Source organism: Moschus berezovskii, chromosome 1, assembly GCF_049115385.1.
Source record: "Moschus berezovskii isolate FMDL1 chromosome 1, NW_MosBer_1.0, whole genome shotgun sequence".
Taxonomy (NCBI): Eukaryota; Metazoa; Chordata; class Mammalia; order Artiodactyla; family Moschidae; genus Moschus; species Moschus berezovskii.
In genome coordinates this window covers 2,548,069-2,569,789 of record NC_142460.1, presented here as the reverse complement: position 1 = coordinate 2,569,789, position 21,721 = coordinate 2,548,069, and the positions used below count along the sequence as shown (strand labels likewise).

General features: G+C 45.2%; 2 protein-coding genes across 5 annotated transcripts in view; both read left to right on the top strand.

Moving 5' to 3' along the window:
- TSPEAR (thrombospondin type laminin G domain and EAR repeats) overlaps nucleotides 1-21,721 on the top strand; it is a 98,439-nt gene that overhangs the window by 37,921 nt on the left and 38,797 nt on the right. The window lies entirely within an intron of this gene.
- Nucleotides 5,683-14,974, top strand: LOC129548532 (uncharacterized). 4 transcript variants are annotated; one of them, XM_055415050.2, is made up of 3 exons: nucleotides 5,683-6,736; nucleotides 6,818-6,874; nucleotides 14,145-14,974. In XM_055415050.2, the coding sequence occupies exons 1-3, from the start codon at nucleotides 6,220-6,222 to the stop codon at nucleotides 14,666-14,668; spliced, it is 1,098 nt and encodes a 365-aa protein (XP_055271025.2). In that variant the 5' UTR covers nucleotides 5,683-6,219; the 3' UTR covers nucleotides 14,669-14,974. The 4 variants fall into 4 exon arrangements, with proteins under 4 accessions (XP_055271025.2, XP_088690923.1, XP_088690925.1 ...); XM_088834797.1 differs by lacking the exon at nucleotides 14,145-14,974 and having other exon boundaries at nucleotides 5,683-6,273; nucleotides 6,322-6,921; XM_088834799.1 differs by lacking the exon at nucleotides 14,145-14,974 and having other exon boundaries at nucleotides 5,683-6,557; nucleotides 6,618-6,921.

Sequence of the window (21,721 nt, the reverse complement as noted above, 5' to 3'; positions counted from 1 at the left end):
ATGCCACATTTTGATCACCCCATCCATCATCGACAGACGTTTGGCTTGTTGCTATCTTCTGGATATTATGAATAATGCTACTGTAAACAGTCATGTGCCCATTTTTGCAGGGGGATGGATTTTCATCTCTCTTGGGTATATTCTTAGGAGTGGAGTTGATGGCTCTTCCATCAGTGGGTGAACATTTTAGAAACGGCCAGACTGTCTGCCACAGTCTCTGCACCATCTGACACCCCCCCAGCACTGGGTGAAGGTTGCAGTTTCTCCACATCCTCCCCAGCCCTTGTTGTTACCTGGCTTCATTATTTTAGTGACCTTTGTGGGCATGAAGCAGTATCTCGCTGTGGCTTTGATTTCATTCCCCTGATGAGTAGTGATGGTGTGTATTTTTTCATGTGCATACGGGCCATTTATGTCTCTTCTTTGGAGGAATGTCTGTTCAAGTCCCTCTGCCTAGTTTTTAATTGGATTATTTGCCTTTTAAATTGTGTTATGAGAGTTCTTTATATATTCTAGATATAAGTTCCTTGTGCTATATAGGATTTTCAAATATTTTCTCCCATTCTATGGATTGTATTTTCACTTTCTTGATGGTCTCCTTTGAAGTACAAGACATTTTAATTGTGATAATGTCATATTTACCTATTTTTTTCTTGCTTATACTTTTAAAGCCATATTTAGAATCCAATGCCAAATCTGAGGACATGAAGATTTATCCCAAAGTTTTCTCTAAGAGCTTTATAGAATTAGCTTTTTTAAAAAAGTTTTTTTAAAAAGCTTAAAAAATTTTTTTGGTTGTGCTGTCTTCGTTGCTGACACAGAGGCACACAATTATATATTGATTAGTTGATGAAAATGAGACCAGAGGCCCACAGGAACCAAAATCTTTGTTTCCCCTAGAAGCAAAGTTCCAGTGTTTGCGGTGACTTTCTACAACATAATAATGAGCATTAACTGTGGTTGGCTTTACACATGCTATTTCACTTTTTTGTTCCTTACTTCACGTCATAATTTTCATAATTGAGTTCCTCTTTGGGCTTCCCAGGTGGCTCAGTGATAAAGAGTTCTGCCTGTCACTGCAGGAGAGGCAGGTGCAATCCCTGGGTCAGGAAGATCCCCTGGAGAAGGAAATGGCAACCAACTCCAGTATTCTTGTCTGGAAAATCACATGGACAGAGGAGCCTGGTGGTCTACAGTCCATGGGGTTGCAAAAGAGTTGGATGCAACTTTGTGACTAAACAACAACAACAACAATCCTCCTTTACTGTTTTTCTTTTACTTTTAGTAAATATTTTCCAATATAGTATTCTATTTCTTTAATGACTTTTTACCCTATTTTTAAAATTTCCCCTTAGTGTTTGCTCTAGGGCCTACCATATATTTATTTAAGTATCAGAATCAACTTCTGATTTGTACTGACTCAATTCCAGTGATGTATGAAAACATTGCTCCATTTTATATATCTCTATTCCTTATCTTTTCTGTGGTCTTGCTATTACAATATTATACCTTAAAATTTTTAAATCAAATGATGTGTGGTTATAATTACTACTTATCATACTTTTGTGATTTTTTAAGAAGCTTAGAGAAGAAAGGAAAGCAATATATATTTAAGGCTTGTTTTATGCTAACCTTTTTATTGTCTCTGGCTCTCTTCACTTTTTCCTGTGGATCTGAGTCATCATCAAAGTCATTTCCTTTGCCCAATATAGCTGTGCTCCCATGTACCTCCTTTGTGCTGTGGTTGTCAAATATATTACATTTCTATGAACTGTATGCCCAACAATACATTGCATACATATTGTTTTTATACAATGCTTTATACATATATTATTTTAAATTGTGTTAAATCAATTAAGAGAAGAAACAAGAAAAATGAATTTGTATTTTTTTTTTGTAATTACGTAGTTATCTTTACTGGTGCTTTTTGTTTTTTCCTGTGGATTAAAATTCCTGGTTACTGGCTTCTTTAATATGTTTTATAAGATGAATCAACTAATAACAAATTCTCTCTATTTTTATCTGAGAATATATTTTTCCTCCATGTATTAAAAATGGCTTGTTGTATATAGGATTATTTTTTTAATTTATTTATTTTACTTGGAGGTTAATTGCTTTACAATATTGTGGTGGTTTTTGCCACACATTGACATGAATCAGCCACGGGTGTACATGTGTCCCCCATTCTGAACCCCTCTCCCACCTCCCTCCCCATCCCATCCCTCAGGGTCATCCCAGTGCACCAGCCCTGAGCACCCTGTCTCATGCATCGAACCTGGACTGGCGATCTGTTTCACATGGGATAATATACATGTTTCAATGCTATTCTCTCAGATCATCCCACCCTCTCCCTCTCCCAGAGTCCAACAGACTGTCTATACATCTGTATCTCCTTCACTGTTCCACTTATAGGGTTATCCTTACCATCTTTCTAAACTCCATATATATTCATAAGTATACTGTATTGATGTTTTTCTTTCTGACTTACTTCACTCTGTATAATAGGCTCCAGTTTCATCCACCTCATTAGAACTGATTCAAATGTACTCTTTTTAATGGCTGAGTAATATTTCATTGTGTATATGTACCAAAGCTTTCTTATCCATTCATCTGCTGATGGACATCTAGGTTGCCTCCGTGTCCTGGCTATTATAAACAGTGCTGTGATGAACATTGGGATACACGTGTCTCTTTCAATTCTGGTTTCCTCAGTGTGTATGCCCGGCAGTGGGATTACTGGGTCATATGGCAGTTCTGTTTCCAGTTTTTTAAGGAATTTCCACACTCTTCTCCATAGTGGCTATACTAGTTTGCATTCCCACCAACAGTTTAAGAGGGTTCCCTTTCATCCACACCCTCTCCAGAATTTATTGTTTGTGGAGTTTTGAATGGCAGCCATTCTGACTGGCGTGAGATGGTACCTCATTGTGGTTTTGATTTGCATTTCTCTGATAATGAGTGCTGTTGGGCATCTTTTCATGTGTTTGTTAGCCATCTGTATGTCTTCTTTGGAGAAATCTCTGTTTAGTTCTTTGACCCATTTTTTGATTGGGTCGTTTATTTTTCTGGAATTGAGCTGCAGAAGTTGCTTGTATATTTTTGAGATTAATTATTTGTCAGTTGCTTCATTTTCTATTATTTTCTCCCATTCTGAAGGCTGTCTTTTCACCTTACTTAGAGTTTCCTTTGTTGTGCAAAAGCTTTTAAGTTTAATTAGGTCCCATTTGTTTATTTTTGCTTTTATTTCCATTACTCTGGGAGGTAGGTCATAGAGGTTCTTGCTGTGATTTATGTAGAAGAGTGTATATAGGATTATTGATTGACAGTTTATACTTTGAGCAATTTGAGAATACATGGTCCCATTGACTCTGGTCTCCATTGTTTCCTATGGGAAGTCAGCTGTAAGTCTTACTGGGATTCCCTTGTGAGTGACTCAGCATTTTTCTCCTGCTTTTGAGATTTTCTCCATGTTTTTGACTTTAAGTGTATTTACTAGGATGTGTCTGTTTGCGACTCTTATGTGTGTATCTTATCAACCTCCTGGATGTGTAGGTTCAGTTCAGTTCAGTTCAGTTCAGTCACTCAGTCGTGTTCGACTCTCCGCGACCCCATGAATCAGCACGCCAGGCCTCCCTGTCCATCACCAACTCCCGGAGTTCACTCAAACTCATGTCCATTGAGTCGGTGATGCCATCCAGCCATCTCATTCTCGGTCGTCCCCTTCTCCTCCCACCCTCAACCTTTCCCAGCATCAGAGTCTTTTCCAGTGAGTCAACTCGTCGCATGAGGTGGCCAAAGTATTGGAGTTTCAGCTTTAGCATCAGTCCTTCCAATGAACACCCAGGATTGATCTCCTCCAGAATGGACTGGTTGGATTTCCTTGCAGTCCAAGGGACTCTCAGGAGTCTTCTCCAACACCACCATTCAAAAGCATCAATTCTTCGGCAGTCAGCTTTCTTCACAGTCCAACTCTCACATCCATACATGACCACGGGAAAAACCATAGCCTTGACTAGACGGACCATGGTTGGCAAAGTAATGTCTCTGCTTTTTAATATACTATCAAGGTTGGTCATAACTTTCCTTCCAAGGAGTAAGCGTCTTTTAATTTCATGGCTGCAATCAGCATCTGCAGTGATTTTGGAGCCCAAAAAAATAAAGTCTGACACTGTTTCCACTGTTTTTCCATCTATTTCCCATGAAGTGATGGGACCAGATGCCATGATCTTTGTTTTCTGAATGTTGAGCTTCAAGCCAACCTTTTCACTCTCCTCTTTCACTTTCATCAAGAGGCTTTTGAGTTCCTCTTCACTTTCTGCCATAAGGGTAATGTCATCTGCATATCTGAGGTTATTGATATTTCTCCCAGCATTCTTGAGTCCAGCTTGTGCTTCTTCCAGCCCAGCATTCCTCATGATGTACTCTGCATATAAGTTAAATAAGCAGGGTGACAATATACAGCCTCGACGTACTCCTTTTCCTATTTGGAACCAGTCTGTTGTTCCATGTACAGTTCTGACTGTTGCTTCCTGATCTGCATACAGGTTTCTCAAGAGGCAGGTCAGATGGTCTGGTATTCCCATCTCTTTCAGAATTTTCCACAGTTTATTGTGATCCACACAGTCAAAGGCTTTGGCATAGTCAATGAAGCAGAAATAGATATTTTTCTGGAACTCTCTTGCTTTCTCCATGATCCAACGGATGTTGGCAATTTGATCTCTGGTGCCTCTGGCTTTTCTAAAACCATCTTGAACATCTGGGAGTTCACGGTTCACATATTGCTGAAGCCTAGCTTGGAGAATTTTGAGCATGACTTTACTAGCGTGTGAGATGAGTGCAATTGTGCAGTAGTTTGAGCATTCTTTGGCATTGCCTTTCTTTGGGATTGGAATGAAGACTGACCTTTTCCAGTCCTGTGGATGTGTAGGTTAAAGTTGTTCAATACATTTATACAGTTTTAACCTATTATTTCTTTAAGGTAATATTTCTCCATTGTGGTCTGACTGCCATGCAGTCCTTCAGTAGAGTCCCCAGCCCCACCCATCAGAGGTCAGTGAAGGCTGGAACTCAGAAGCCCACTGGCCCCTGACAAGTCCTCCATGGAATCTGGGGGCTACCTGCAGACAAGGGCATCACCATGGTCCTGCCCTTGCCCCCGCCCCTTCAGAGACTTGGAAGAACACAATGGCTGGAAAATGAGGACACACAGGGTCGTGGCCGGATGCCATTGTGCTCACTAGGTCACAGCTGTGGATGGAGAACTGGAGACACACTGGGCAGGTGTCTGTGTACAAGGCTCATGGACAATCAGGTCCTCCTACTGACGTTTACTATGACAGACCCCAGGACCTCATACTGGTGAATTCCTACAGTGGAAGGGGTCCTTGAGGGAGGAGATGTTGTTCTAATCAGCACCCAGGGCTGCAGGAGCCCCTGACACTGTCTGGACTGTGAGGAGAGTAGGAAGGTGTGAGCATTAAGACTCTTGTGCAGTCTCTGTAAAAGCTCAAGTGCAATGCAGCAAAAGGCAATTGCTCCAGTGGTCATTCTCTCTGGACTAGCCTGTGTCTGCATCCGACCCCTTCTCTGTGAGCCAGTCTCTGCCCCAGAAGGACACAGCCCCTCATATCTGCCCCAGGGTTCACTCCTAGTAGACACAGGTCCCCTCACCTCCCCCAACAACCAGCAGTATCAGCTAACAAAGTGTAGCCTGCTCTATCAGCTCACACCCTGCAGCCAAGCCAGTGGGGCATGGCCAGACCTGTCCACTCCTGAACATACCTCCCTTCCCCTAAAGCCCTGATTCTGGGATGGGCTCTCATCCCTTCCTTGGGACTAGTTTTGTTTACAACCGCAGCTGTGGTCCCCAGTGGAGCAGATGGCCATTGCTCTCAGAAAGTCACCTGACTGCTACTGTCCTTGCCAAGGCATCAGAAGCTTTGCTATTATCTTTCCTCTGGAGACAAACATGGGCAGGATATCCCTGCCTCCACTCAGGAGCCTCACTAGCCAAAGGTATTTACAGACAGTGACCAGTGCTGCCAAAACAGAGCATGACACTAAACAAAAACAAGGAAGGAAGACTTCATCAAGCTACTGCCAGCACAACAGACAACACAGAGGAGGGGTATAAAGCTGGGCATCTCTGGGCACTCACACCCATCACACTCACTCACTCACACTTACATCCTCACCCTCCTCCAGCCCCACAACCCCACAATGGCTTTCTCCACCATGTCTGACTGTTCCAGCGACTTGAGCTACAGCAGCCGGGTCTGCCTGCCTGGGTCCTATGACTCCTGCACCGACTCCTCCTGGCAGGTGGATGACTGTCCAGAGAGCTGCTGCGAGCCCTCCTGCTGCGCCCCCAGCTGCTGCACCCCGGCCCCCCGCCTGACCCTCCTCTGCGCCCCAGTGAGCTGCGAGTCCAGCCCTTGCTGCCAGCCAGCCTGCAGCAGCTCCTGCCCGGCCTCGTGCTGTCAGCAGTCTAGCTGCCAGCCCTCCTGCTGCACCTCCTCCCCCTGCCAGCAGGCCTGCTGTGTGCCCGTCTGCTGCAGGCCTGTCTGCTGCACACCTGTCTGCTGCAGGCCTGTCTGCTGCACGCCTGTCTGCTGTAGGCCCGTGTGCTGCAGGCCTGTCTGCTGCACACCCGTCTGCTGCAGGCCCGTGTGCTGTGAGGCCTTGCCCTGCTCAGCCTCCTTGTGCTGCCAGCCCAACCCCTGCTCCTCGGTCAGTTGCAGACCCTCCTCCTCCGTGTCCCTCCTCTGCCGTCCCGTGTGCCGCCCCGCCTGCTGCGTGCCCACCTCCTCCTGCCAGCCCAGCTGCTGCCGCCCGGCCTCCTGCGTGTCTCTGCTCTGCCGGCCCGCATGCTCCCGCCCTGCTTGCTGCATCCCAACCTCAGCCCCAGAGCCCTGTTGCTGACCTGGCACATTGCCAACTCCTTCCAGAGCCAGCACTGACTTTCACCTGAAATTTCTGTAGCCTTGAGCCCAGTCTGGGGTCTCCTTCTGCCCCAGACTTGCCTGTTAGCAGCCTGGGCTGGCTCCTGGTTCCCTCCAGGCCCTGAGTGTCAGCCAGCATACTGCTCTCCATCCTTGTTGGTCATGGATTTTGTCCTAGGTGAGGGGTCTGCCTGTTAACAAATAAAGTCACTGTCATGCCCTCTCTGTGCCTTGAGTGCATCCCTGTTCAAACCCTGGGAAAGACCTCTGTTGTGGAGAGTGGGTGGGGCTGGTTTAGAAACTGGCCTTGAACTGCGTCCAGGACAGTAACATCACCAGGCACGGCTAACCACACCCTACTACTCTCTGCCTGGGTGTCCTGTGGCCACCGGTCCACTGCAGCCTCCAGTCCAGAGGATCCTGCTCACCTGTAGACCCCTGCATGAAGTGAGTCATGGGGTGGCAGTGGGGCACATGTTCGGGCCCCAGGCTTGCACACTGGGAACACGGGGCCTCACTAGGGACAAAGGAGACCCTGTTTAATAAACATCTGCCTTGAATACGTAAAGCTTACTCCAGAAACAGCTTCAGACAGGCTGGTGCCAGCCATTCCCTAGTGCCCTGGACGTGAGTGTGAGTGCTTCCCTCTGTGTGCAGAGGTCCGGATGGTGAAAGCCACATGCAGTGATGTTGGGAGCCTGTATGAGTCAGGGTTCTCCAGAGAAAGAACCAATAAGACATGTGCACATATACAGAGAGACTGATGTTGAGGAGCTGGCTCACAGTTTGGCGGCGGGCAAGGCCCAAATCTGCAGGGTGAGCTTCCTGGGAAGAGTTGGTGTTGCAGCTACAGATGACCTGCTGGTAGAATCTCCTTCTCCTTGGGGGACCTCAGTCTGTTCTCAAGGTCTTCAACTGCTTGGGTGTGGCCCACCCACATTGTGTAGAGCAATCTGTTTTACTCAGAGTCCGCTGATTTCAGTATTGATCTCACCCAAGAAGCAACTGTGTCATGACATCCAGACATATTTCCCCAGACAATTGGGCACCGTGGCCTGGTCAAGTTGACACTTGAAACTATCCATCACAGGGACCGACAGCCAAGGGGGATGGGCTATTTGGAAGTGGCAGGTGCTCACTGGGCGATGCCCTCAGGAATTCAGGTATTAAGGCAGCTATCCCTCTTGGGAAATATGGGGAGGAGGGACATACCCTGGCCTTGTCGGGACAGTGCTGGGTAGGCAAACACCTGTGGGGCAGTGTGAAGGGCCTTGACTGGGGGCCTCAAATATAATTGTATCTATTATAATATGCATGCATGTGTGCTGAGTTGCTTCAAACCTGTCTGATTCTTTGTGACCTTAAGGACTGTTACTTGCACAGGAGTGGGTTTCTGTGCCCTCCTCCAGGGGATCTTCCTGACCCGGGGATCTTCCTGACCCAGGGATCAAATCTGTGTCTGCTGCAGTTCCTGTTGGCAGGCGAATTCTCTACTGCTGAGCCACAGGGGAAGCTCCACGGATATAATAGCCACATTTAAAAGTGAAAAAAGACAGGTAGAGTTTATTTAATTACATTTTATTAAACCCAATATATGCAAAATTTTTAAAGAGATGGGAATACCAGACCACCTTACCTGTCTCCTGAGAAACCTGTATGTGGGTCAAGAAGCAATCATTAGAACTGGATATATGGCAGCAGACTGGTTCCAAATTGGGAAAAGAGCATCAAGGCTCTATATTGTCACCCTGCTTATTTAGCTTATATGCAGAGTACATCATATGAAATGCCAGGTGGGATGGCTGGAATAAAGATGGCTATGAGAAATATCAACAGCCTCAGTTATGCAAAGGATACCACCCTTATGGCAGAAAGTGAAGAGAAGAGTCTCTTGATGAGGGTGAAAGAGGAGAGTGGAAAAGCTGACATGGAACTCAACATTCAAAAAACTAAGATCATGGCATCTGGTCCCATCATTTCATGAGAAATAGATGGGGAGACAATGGAAACAGTGACAGACTTTATTTTTTGGGCTCCAAAATCACTGCAGATGGTGAGTGCAGTCATGAAATTAAAAGATGCTTGCTCCTTGGAAGAAAAGCTGTGACCAACCTAGACAGCATATTAAGAAGCAGAGACATTACTTTGCCAACAAAAGTCTGTCTAGTCAAAGCTATAGTTTTTCCAGTAGTCATGCATGGATGTGAGAGTTGAACCATAAAGAAGGCTGAGCACCAAAGAACTGATGCTTTTGAACTGTGGTGTTGGAGAAGACTCTTGAGAGTCCCTCGGACAGCAAGATCAAGCCTAAATATTCATTGGAATGACTGATGCTAAACCTGAAGCTCCAATACTTTCCTCACCTGATGCGAAGAGCTGACTCATTAGAAAAGAGTCTAATGTTGGCAAAGATTGACAGCAAAAGGAGAAGTGGGCGGCAGAGGGTGAGATGCTTAGATAGCATCATCGAATCAGTGGGTATGAATTTGAGCAAAATCTGGGAGACAGTGGAGGACAGAGGAGCCTGGCGTGCTGCAGTCCATAGGGTCGCAAACAATTGGACTTAACTTAGCGACTGATCAACAACAACAATCCAAAAGCTTAGCGTTTCAATACACCTGATATTAAAAAGGATCAGAACCTCACCAGGGCCGCTGCCTGGGGAGGGTCAGACTTTGTGTACCAACAGAACCCATTGCTCTGGCTGTTTAGACTTTTCCTCCTTTTCTTCTCACTTACACCTGCCCAGTTCCCCACGTGCTCCTGTACGTTTCATCACTTGGCCGTTTGTCTTCTTTCTTTCTTTCTTGTTTTTAAGACTTTTTTAACCTGACCATTTCTAAAGTCTTTATTGAATTTGTTACCACACTGCTTCTTTTTTGTGTTTGGGTTTTTCTGGCTGAGAGGCGTGTGGGATCTTGGCTCCCTGACCAGGGACTGAACCCACACCCCGTGCACTGGAAGGTGGATCCTTAACCACTGGACCTCCAGGGGAGCCCCATCATTTGTCTTGTTTCTTTAAATGTTTCTCCAAGAGGGAAACAGGAGTAGAGTGTTTTCCAAGCTCTTGCTTATGTGAAAATACACTGCTGTTCTCTTGAGAAAGATAGAAGGGGCTTCTCAGGTGACACTCGTGGTAAAGAATTGGCCTGCCAATGCAGGCGAAAAATGTGATAATTTAAAAAAAGAAAAAATCAGCCTTAGTCCCCAGTGTTTCCCCAGAAGCTCTGTGTCTTTCACTGTTCGGTGGGAGAGGTCCGGGGTCCACCTGCTAATAGTTCATTTCCAGACCAGACTGTCAACCGTTTCTTCCTGCCTGGAGATGGAGCTGCCCTTCATTCGGTTTATTTAAAAACTGCCAATTTGGAAAACTCAGCAGTGGCCACAGAACTGGAGAAGGTCAGTTTTCATTCCAATCCCTAAGAAAGGCAATGCCAAAGAATAGTCAAACTACTGCACAATTGCGCTCGTCTCACACGCTAGCAAAGTAATGCTCAAAATTCTCCAAGCCAGGCTTCAACAGTACATGAACTGTAAACTACCAGATGTTCAAGATGGTTTTAGAAAAGACAGAGGAACCAGAGATCAAATTGCCAACTTCCACAGGATCATCAAAAAAACCAGAGAGTTCCAGAAAAACATCTATTTCTGCTTTACTGACTATGCCAAAGCCTTTGACTGTGTGGATCACAATAAACTGTGGAAAATTCTGAAAGAGATGGGAATACCAGACCACCTGACCTGCCTCTTGAGAAACCTATATGCAGGTCAGGAAGCAAGAGACTGGTATGCAGGACGTGGAACAACAGACTGGTTCCAAATAGGAAAAGGAGTACGTCAAGGCTGTATATTGTCACCCTGCTTATTTAACTTATATGCAGAGTACATCATGAGAAATGCTGGGCTGGCTGAAGCACAAGCTGGAATCAAGATTGCTGGGAGAAATATCAATAACCTCAGATATTCAGATGACACCACCCTTACGGCAGAGAGTGGAGAAGAACTAAAGAGCCTCTTGATGAAAGTGAAAGAGGAGAGTGAAAAAATTTACTTAAAGCTCAACATTCAGAAAAGAAAGATCATGGCATCTGGTCCCATCACTTCATGGCAAATAGTTGGAGAAACAGTGGAAACAGTGGCAGACTTTATTTATTTGGGCTCCAAAATCACTGCAGATGGTGACTGCAGCCATGAAATAAAAAGACGCTTACTCCTTAGAAGAAAAGTTATGACCAACCTAGACAGCATATTGAAAAGCAGAGACATTACTTTGTCAACAAAGGTCTGTCTAGTCAAGGCTGTTGTTTTTCCAGTGGTTGTGTATGGATGTGAGAGTTGGAAGATGAAGAAAGCTGAGCACCCAAGAATTGATGCTTTTGAACTGTGGTGTTGGAGAAGACTCTTGAGAGTCCCTTGAACTGCAAGAGATCCTAAAGGCAATCAGTCCTGAATGCTCATTGGAAGGACTGATGCTGAAGCTGAAACTCCAATCCTTTGGTCACCTGATGTGAAGAGCTGACTCATTTGAAAAGACCCTGATGCTGAGAAAAACTGAAGGCAGGGGAAGAGGACAACAGAGGATGAGATGGTGGATGGCATCACTGACTCAATGGACATGAGTTTGAGTGAACTCCGGGAGTTGGTGACGGACAGGGAGGCCTGGTGTGCTGCGGTTCATGGGGTCGCAGTAGGACATGACTGAGCTCCTGAACTGAACTGAACTGACTGAATGTATGTTCATGCTGAGCTCTAAAAATCCGATGCTCTTGAATTCATGAGGCCCTTCCAGTGCAAACACATGCCCCTTGGTACACTCGGCTCAGAGCGGTTCGTGTTCAGTCCTGCCTTTACTGTTTTATCCTAGGTCATCCTTCTCACTTGTTAGCAGCTGAGCGATCATGTTTGGTGTCAGCGAAACACATGGTCTGTCTATTACATTTTCTCTCATCACATTTGGGGATTTATGCTTTACCTCTGTTGGGCTTCCCTTGTGGCTCAGCTGGTAAAGAAACTGCCTGCAATGTGGGAGACCTGGGTTTGATCCCTGGGTTGGGAAGATCCCCCGGAGAAGGGAAAGAGTACCCACTCCAGTATTCTGGCCTGGAGAATTCCATGGATTGTATAATCTATGGGGTCGCAAAAAGTCAGACACGACCGAGCAACTTTCACTACACTCTGTTGGAGTAAGAAGCGGCATCTCACTCCAGTATTCTTGCTCGGAGAATCCCATGGACAGAGGAACCTGGCGGGCTACAGTCCATGGGATGACAAAGAGATGGACACAGTTTAGCTCCTGAGCAAGCATGCATACTTTACCTCTGTGGTTTGGAGGAACTAGCAGTGTTTGTGCTGAAAACTGCAGAGTTGATTTTCTGTGGTGTTAATTTTGCTCTTTCCCATCTCTGTTGTAAATTTTCAGCTCAGCTGCCAGGTGGTAAATTTCCCTGGACACATGTTTCCTTCTGCGTGTAGCACTGAAGTCGGCCTGGGAGAAGGCCTGGGTAAGAGCCTCGATCCTACATACAGATGGCTGGCTTCCAGTCCCAGTTCTGATACTTCGGGCTGTGTGACCTGGAGATGGTTTCTTAACTTCTCCGTGTCTGGGCTTCCTCACCTGTTTACAGAAACTTCCTTGCTGAGTGGATGTGAAATCAAGTGACTTAGCAGATGTAGAGTATTCAGATCACCACCTGGCCTAGAACAGGTGCTCAGACAGTGTCATCTGACTCCACAGCCATGGTCAGGGCCACCGTGATGACCACTGCTCAGATGTCACCATCTTCCCCAGAGTCAGCCCTTGCTGACTTTCTGTTCCAGGTCCCTGGGACCACATCTTCTTGTATCCACAAGGAAAACCAACTCTTGCCTGAGCTTTACTTTTGGGTGTTGCCTCGGGTCCTTGAGTCTCTGCTGCTCACACGCGGGATCTCCAGATGGAGACCCTCCCTCTCTCTGAGTCTTTCAGGGCATCATCCTTGAGGAAGGCAAACCCTGGCCAGAGGGGCATGTTGCTTGGCTGAGAAGTGTGGGGTGCACAGGGTGTGCTGTGAGCAGTTGGGTCTGGGTGAAAGGTTGATGAACGCGGCCCCTGACTCAGACACCTGTGAGCGCTGCTCCCCAAGAAGATCTGCTAACAGACTCCACGTATGACACGCTCCATTAACACTCCTCTCAGGCACACTGGCTGCGCTGCAGGGGACTGGATGTCCCTCTCACCATGCTTCCTGCTGGCAGAGCAGCCTCTGGCGGGGAGTACCAGGATCTCCCACCAGCCCCTGCTGAGCATGACCCTGAGCTGGTTCCATGGTCACATCCCCTGGACCACTTGCATTTTACAGATGTGCACGTGTCACTTTACACCTAAGTTTAAAAATAATATTAAAAGTGCTGTACCTCAAACAGAGGGGAACTGCGACATCTAAATTCACCAATTTAGAGATGTGATCACCTCTGAACCTCACTAGGCATTGCTCCTGTTATTCTGTCACTCAGTTGTGTCCCCCTCTTCGTGACCCCGTGGACTGCAGCACAGCAGGCTTCCCTGTCCTTCACCATCTCCCAGAGCTTGCTCAAACTCATGTCCATTGAGTCGATGATGCTTTCTAACCAACTCATCCTCTGTTGTCCCCTTCTCCTCCTGCTTTAATCTTTCCCAGCATCAGGGTCTTTTCTAATGAATCAGGTGGCCAAAGGATTGGAGCTTCAGCTTCAGCAAAGGTCCTTCCAATGAATATTCAGGGTTGATTTCCTTTAGGATCTTACCTCAGATATTTTCTATATCTTTTTTTGGAGCCAAACAAAGATGAAATGGGAAAACATTCTGCAACATGGGATATTTACGCTCACAGGTTTAATGAGTGAAAACTATTGTGGAAACTATGCCAGCACTAATGAGGGGCTCCTGCCGCCAGCTCTCAAACCCAACAAGGAAGGGAGGGCCTGGGAGTCTCCTTTGAGGACAACACAAGCCAGGGGCCAGGTATAAAAGCCCTGCATCCCCAAGCACCTCACACACACAGCTCATACACTCACACACACTCAAACCCTCCTCCAGCCCCACCGCCTCCACCATGGCCGCCTCCACCCTGTCCGTCTGCTCCAGCGACCTGAGCTATGACTGTCCAGAGAGCTACTGCGAGCCCCCCTGCTGTGCCCCCAGCTGCTGCACCCCGGCCCCACGCCTGACCCTCCTCTGCGCCCCAGTGAGCTGCAAGTCCAGTCCCTGCTTCCAGCCAGCCTGCAGCAGCTCCTGCCCAGCCTTGTGCTGTCAGCAGTCTAGCTGCCAGCCCTCCTGCTGCACCTTCTCCCCCTGCCAGCAGGCCTGCTGTGTGCCCGTCTGCTGCAGGCCTGTCTGCTGCACACCTGTCTGCTGTGAGGCCTCACCCTGTTCTACCTCCTCATGCTGCCAGCAGTCTAGCTGCCAGTCCTCTTGCTGCACTTCCTCCCCCTGCCAGCAGGCCTGCTGTGTGCCCGTCTGCTGCAGGCCCATCTGCTGCACACCTGTCTGCTGTAGGCCCATGTGCTGTGAGTCCTCCCCCTGCTGCAGACCCTCCTCCTCCGTGTCCCTCCTCTGCCGCCCCGTGTGCCGCCCCGCCTGCTGCATCCCCGCCTCCTCCTGCCAGCCCAGCTACTGCCGCCCGGCCTCCTGTGTGTCCCTCCTCTGCCGGCCTGCATGTTCCCGCCCTGCTTGCTGCATCCCTGCCTCAGCCCTGGAGCCCTGCTGCTGACCTGGCATGTCACCCCAGGGCCAGCCGGGCTCAGGTTCCACCTGTGATTCGATCATCTGTCCTGACCTGGGCTGGGTGGCTGCCCTCACTCAGGAGAGGATCCCCGATGTTTCCACTGTCCTGACCAAATGGCCTCTTACTCCTGCCCCAGGAACCCCGACCTAATGGCTTCCTGGGGCTCCTGCCTCCCAGGAGTTGCCTCCAGCTCTCTCTGGGTCACCTGCCCCCCTACCCCTCCAGATCCTCTGTCTGGGTCACTTGGCCTCAACTTCCAACCTGTCAGCGCCCCCTCAGGCACCTGGATAAATAAACTCATTTCATCACCTGGTCTGCTCCCTTCCTGTGATTCTCTGGTGGGATGGGTGCAGGGGTGGAAGGAAACACACGATTGTGACCTGACACTGGTCTCCTCCAGCCGCGAGGATTTCTGTCAATAAGCGAGTGTGTTAGTCACTCAGTCATGTCCGACTCTTTGAGACCCCCATGGACTGTAGCCCTCCAGGCTTCTCTGTCCATGGAATTCTCCAGGCAAGAATATTGGAGTGGGTTGCCATTCCCTTCTCCAGGGGATCTTCCTGACTCAGGGATCGAAGCTGAATCTCCTACACTCAAGCAGGTTCTTTACCGTCTGAGTCACCAGGGATGCCCCAGCAATACGTGACTGAGACCCCCAAGGGCATTGGCCTGACTCTTCTGGGCAGGGTCACCAGGCGGGGCTCCTGCTTCTCCAGGAAGTCAGTGCCTGCTCAGGCCCTGGCCCACGGCTGGCCCCCTGCAGACCTGTCATGGTCGAGGGGTATCTCAGGCTCCCTGAACTGTTCCTGCCCACTTGAAACATATGGACCAACTGGCCCCTTGAGTCCACTCCATGTGGGTGGCCTAAGGACCCCATGTAACACAACCTGTGTGTGGCTGGTGTCACCCCTTTTGGTCTGCCAGTGGGTCTGCACTTTTAGCAGAAATGTTGTGGGAGGGGGGAGGGCTGCTCCAACCGTGTAGGGTGAGAGGGCCTGGATGACCTTCCCACCTGACTGATCCAGAGAACTAACAAAGTCAGGACATAAGGAGGTTGAGATGCTGGACTTGAGGAGGACAGCACAGGCCCACCTGGGAGGGAAGAGAAACAGAAGGGGTCTCACAGCTGCCCACCTCACCACCTCGAGAATGATTCCAGGACCCAGGCCAGAAACCTAAGTGGAGCGCCATGGATCCCTCAGTTTTAGAGCTGGTCTGCGAATTGGGGGCAGTGTGGGGCAGCTAGTGTCCGGGGTCAGGATGCCAGAGGAACTCCCCTGTCCACGGAAGGTCTCCCTTAAGTGTCCCCTGAGAAATGATAAGCAAATAGGTGTGAGGCTGAGCCTGGGAAAACCCATAAAGTTAGCTGCACTGATTCACAGAGATGAAAGAGAGCCTTAAAAGGACCTGCCCCCACCTGCTTGTTGGAAATATTCATAATTCTCAGGACATGGGTTGGCTCTTCCGAAGGATGTTGCCTCAACTCTGAGAGAAAATAGTAGGAATGGAAGAGGAGAAATTAGCCCAGATTCCACAGATATTAAAAGGGAATGCAGTAAGCGATTAAGGTGATATGGACTCATTCCTTGAAGACACAAATAACCAAAACTCACTTAAAAAAACCCAGATCTCCTTAATTGTCCTGTATCAAGTTAACATGCCTTGTTTTTTAGGGCAGTTTTAGGTTCACAACAAAACGGAGTGGGAAGTACAGAGTTCCTATATATCCCCACCCTCACACAGGCACAGCCTACCTCAGCATCAGTATCTTGTGGTTTGATGCATTTGTTACAAATGGGCTACATTCGTTATAATGGATAAACCTACACTGACATGTTAGTATCACCCAAAGTCCAGTAGTTTACATTAGAGTTCACTCTTGTTGTTGCTAAGTTCTATGTGTTTTGTGTTTTGATAAATGTGTTATAACACATATGGACCATTATGGAACAGTTTCCCTGCCCTAAAGATCCTCTGTGCTCCATCTCTTCATCTCTTCTTCCCTGCTAACCCCTGGCAACCACTGATCTTTTTACCGACTCCGTAGTTTTCTCCTTTCCAAAATGTCATATCCTTGGAACCATCAGGAATGGAAACTTTTCAGATTGGCTTCTTTCACTTAGTAATGTGCATTTGCGTTTCCTTCATGCTCCTTCATGCCTTGATAGCCTTTTTTCTATTTTTTTTATTGAGGTAAAATATTCATAATACAACGTTTATAACCTTAACCACTTTAAAGTATACAGTTCAATGGTATTAAGTACATTCATAACCTTGTGTAGCCATCACCACTGTCCATACTCGGAACTCTTTATCTTGCAAAACAAACTCTATACACATTAAACAACAATTCCTATACTTCCTTTCTCACAGCCCCTGGAAAGCATCATTCTACTTTTTATCTCTAAAGTACTTTGTGTAAGTGAAATCACAAACCATTTGTCTGTTTTGTGACTGGCTTATTTATCTTACCATAATGTCTTCATGGTTCATCCATAATAGTGCCAGATTTACTTCCTGTTAAAGGGTGAATGATATTCCATTCTATGTGTATATCACATTTTGCTTATCCATGCATCCATCGGTGAACACCTGAATGGCTTCCACTTTTCAGCTATTGTGAAAAATGCTTCCATGAATGTGGTTTTACAAATATCTCTTCAAGATTCTGCTTTCTTTTCAGCATAGACCCAGTAGAAATACTGGATCATACAGTAATTCTACTTTTGATTTATTGAGGAGCCATCATACTGATTTCCATGTAGCTGTACCAGTTCATGTTCCCACCAACAGTGTATGAGTGTTCCAGGTTCTTCATAGTCTCACCAATATTTATGTTGTTTTTTTTAATAAATGGTCATTATACTAGGAGGTATAAGGTGGTACCTCACTGTAGTTTTGATTTGCATTTCTCTAATGGTTAGTTATATTGAGTATATTTTCATGTGCTTATTGGCCATTTGTATATCTTCTTTGGAAAAATGTCTATTTGTGGCCTTTGCTCATTTTTGAGTTAGGTTTTTTGATGTTGTTGTTATTGAGTTTTAGGAGTTCTCTATACATTCTGGATATCAATCTCTTATCAGATATATGATTTTCAAATGTTTCCTCACATTTCTTTGGGTTACCTTTGTTCTCTGTTGATACTGCATTTTGATGAAAAATATTTAAAATTTTCATGAAGTCCAGTTTTTATATTTTCTTATGTTGACTGTGTCATTGGTGTCATATCCAGGAAATGACTGCCAAATTTAAGGTTGTGAAGTTTTGTCTTATTTTTTCTTCAAAGAGTTTTATAGTTACAGGTCTTACATTTAGATTAGGATCCACTTTGAGTTAATTTTGTGTATGATGTTAGGTATGGATCTAACTTCATTCTTATGCATGTGAATATCCAATTTTTCTAGAACCATTTCTTGAAAAGACTATTTTTTCTCCAGTGAATGGACTTAATGCCCTTGTCAAAAATGGTTTGACCGAACGTGTGAGGGTTTATTTTTGGATCCTGTATTCCCTTCCACTGATCTCTATATCTGCCTTTGTGCCAGTCCCACTCTATTTGATTACTGTTGCTTTGTAGTGAGTTTTGAAATCAGTAAGTATGAATCCTCTGGCTTTGTTCTTTTTCAGGATTTTTTTTTTTTTTTGGTTATTCAGAGTCCCTTAAGATTCCATATGAATTTTAGAATGAGTTTTTTTATTTCTGTGAAAAATCATCAAGATGTTGATAGCAACTGTATTAAATATATAGATTGCTTTGCTAGTAATGATATCTTAACAATATTAAAGCTTCCAATTCATAAATATGGGTGTCTTTCCATTTACTTATGTCTTCTTTCATTTCTTTCAACAATGATTTGTAGTTTTCACTGTGTAAGTTTTTGACCTCCTTGATTAATTCCTAAGTATTTTGCCTTTTTGATGATATTCTAAATGGAATGATTTTTGTAATTTCCTTTTAGGGTTATTCATTATTAGTGTATAGAAATGCAACTAATTTTTTATATATTGACTTTGTATCCTGCTGTTTCACTGAATTCACTTATTAGTTGTAATGGTTTTGTGTGTAGGTATGGAATTTTTAGGATTTTGTACATATAAGGATTATGTACATATAACATCTGTGAATGGAGATGATTTTACTTCTTCTTTTTCAACTTAAATGCCTTTTATTTTTTCTTTTGTTCAGCTGCTCTCCTAAAACTTCCAGGACTGATAAACAGCAGTGGCAAAAGCGGGCGACTTTGCCTTGCTCCTGATCTTAAAAGAAAAGCTTTCAGTCTTTCAATGCTGATTGTGATGTTTGCTGTGGGTCTTTCATATACGTATTTTTTTGTTGTTATGTTGAGGCAGTTTCTTTCTACTTTCAGTTTGTTGAGTGTTTTTATCATAAAAGGTGTTGAATTTTGTCAAGAGCTTTTTCTGCATCAGTTGAGATGAGTATGTATTCTCCCCTCCATTCCATTAATGTGGCATCTGATATTCATTGATTTTCATATCACTCCTTCCACCCTTGCATTCTGTCAGGAGGTCCCCCTCGGTCATGGTGTACAATTCTTTAATGTGCTGCTGAATTCAGGTTGCTGGTATTTTGATGAGGACCTTTGTAAAAGACTGAATGCTTTTCCTCTAAGACCAGGAGCAAGACACAGATGTCTCCTCTCTGCGTTCCTTCAGCATCTTACTTAAGATCACATCTTGTGCAGCAAAATAACAAATAAAAGGTGCATAACAAAGAAATAAAATCATCTCTACTCACAGAGGATGTGGGTGTCCACATCGAAAACCCTTAATAATCTACAAAAAGACTCGTCGAAATACATGAGGATTTAGCAAGTTGAAGGATGCAAGCTTGGAGTACTAAAAATTAATTATATTTCTTGGACTTCCCTGGGAGCTCAGTGGATAAGAACCCATCTGCCGATGCAGGGGACATGGATTCGACCCCTGATTGGGGAAGATTCCACAGGCTGCAGAGCAACAAAAGCCAGTGCACCGCAACTACGGCCCGCATGCCACAGTTGCTGAAGCCCACACACCCTCAGCGGCTTCCCCGGTGGCTTAGTGGTAAAGAGTCCACCTGCCAGAGCAGTAGGCACAGGCGATGCAGGTTCGATCCCTGGATTGGGAAAATCCCCTGGAGGAGGAAATGGCAACCTACTCCAGTATTCTTGCCTGGAAAATCCCATGGACAGTGCAGCCTGGTGGGCCACAGTCCATGGGGGTCACAAATAGTCAGACACGACTAGCAACTAAGCGTGCAAGCATGTACACACTCTAGGACCTGCAAGCTACACCTTCTGAGCCTACCTGCTGCAACCACTGAAGCCTGTGCACCATGAGCCCATACTCCACAACAAGAGAAGCCACCGCAACGAGAAAGCCCGTGTACCGCAACTAGAAAAAGCCCTCACACAGGGATGAAGACCCAGCACAACCAAAAATAGCAATAATAATAAATAAGCAAATGATTTTAGAAACTACTTACATTTCTATATAATAGCAATAAAAATTGAATTAAGTTTTTTGTTTAAAAATATATTAGAATGAAAAATTAAAGCAGTTATAAGTTTTACAGAATATATACATAATGACATCTATAAAAACACTGATGAAAGAAAAACAAGACACAAATAAGTGTAGAACTAGACCATGTCTACATGTTTAAATATGGCTATGATATCAGTTGCCTCCAAACTGGGGCCTCTCTGGTAGTTCAGCTGGTAAAGGATCTGCCTGAAATGCAGGATACTCTGGTTTGATTCTGGGTTGGGAAGATCCCCTGGAGAAGGGATAGACTACCCACTCCAGTACTCTTGGGCTTCCTTGGTGGCTTAGATGTTAGAGAATCTGCCTACAATGCAGGAAATATGGGTTCAACCCCTGGCTTGGAAAGATCCCCTGGAGGAGGACTTGGCAACCCACTCCAGTATTCCTACCTGGAGAATCCCCATGGACAGAGGAGCCTGGCAGGCTAGTCCATAGGGTCACAAAGAGTTGGACATGACTAAGTGACTAAACACAGCACATCACCTCCAAATTGATCTACAGATTCAAACTAATTCCAGTAAAAAATAGGATTTCTTTGTTGGTATCAATAAGTTGACCCTAAAATTATTTGGAAAGGCAAAGAAGCTCAAGGAGCCACAAAATTTGCAAATGAGGAAGAAAGTGGGAGGTTTATCCTATCCTCTTATCCTATCTGACTTCTGTATTTACCATAAAGCTATAATAATCACGACAATCCAATACTGGCAAAAGTACAGGCCCGTGTGAATACAGAAAAGAAAAACAGGCCCACACAAATGAAATCAATTGATTGTTTATAAAAGTGCAAAGGCAGTTTGGAACAATGGATGTCTATATGCAAAACAAAAGAGTAAACATTGACCCATACCTCAATTTTTACTTAATGTAAAACTTTAATCAAAATTTATCAGAGACCTAAATATAAAATGTAGAAGTTTAAAACTTTCAGGGGAAAACATAGGAGAAAACCTCTGTGACCTTGTGGTTAGGCAAAGTTCTTAGATTTCAATACCAAAAGGATGATCGCTAAAAGAAAAAAGTAGTGCCCTGGACTTTAGCAGTATTAAACCATTTTGTTCATCAAAAGACACTTTTAAAGAATGAAAACACAAGCCATAGACTGGAGAAAATATTTGCAAGTCACACATCTGACTAAAGTACTTGTATCCAAAATATATAAAGAACACTCAAAATCCAACATCAAGAAAAACTATCAAAGAAAAGGGCCTAAAGATTTGAAGAAATACCAGAGAAGATGCAGGGATGGCAAATAAGCATATAAAATGATCCTCCACATCATTATTCATCAGGGAAGTGCAAATTAAAACCGCAACAAAGTCCCCTTCATACCTATGAGAAAGGCTAGAACTAAAAACAATTACCATGCCAGTGTTGGCAAGGATGTGGAGAAACTGGAGCTTTTATACATAAAATGATATCATAAATGACACAGCCACTGTGGAGAAGTTTGGCAAATAAGTACATTAGAGATGCTCAACATATCACTGG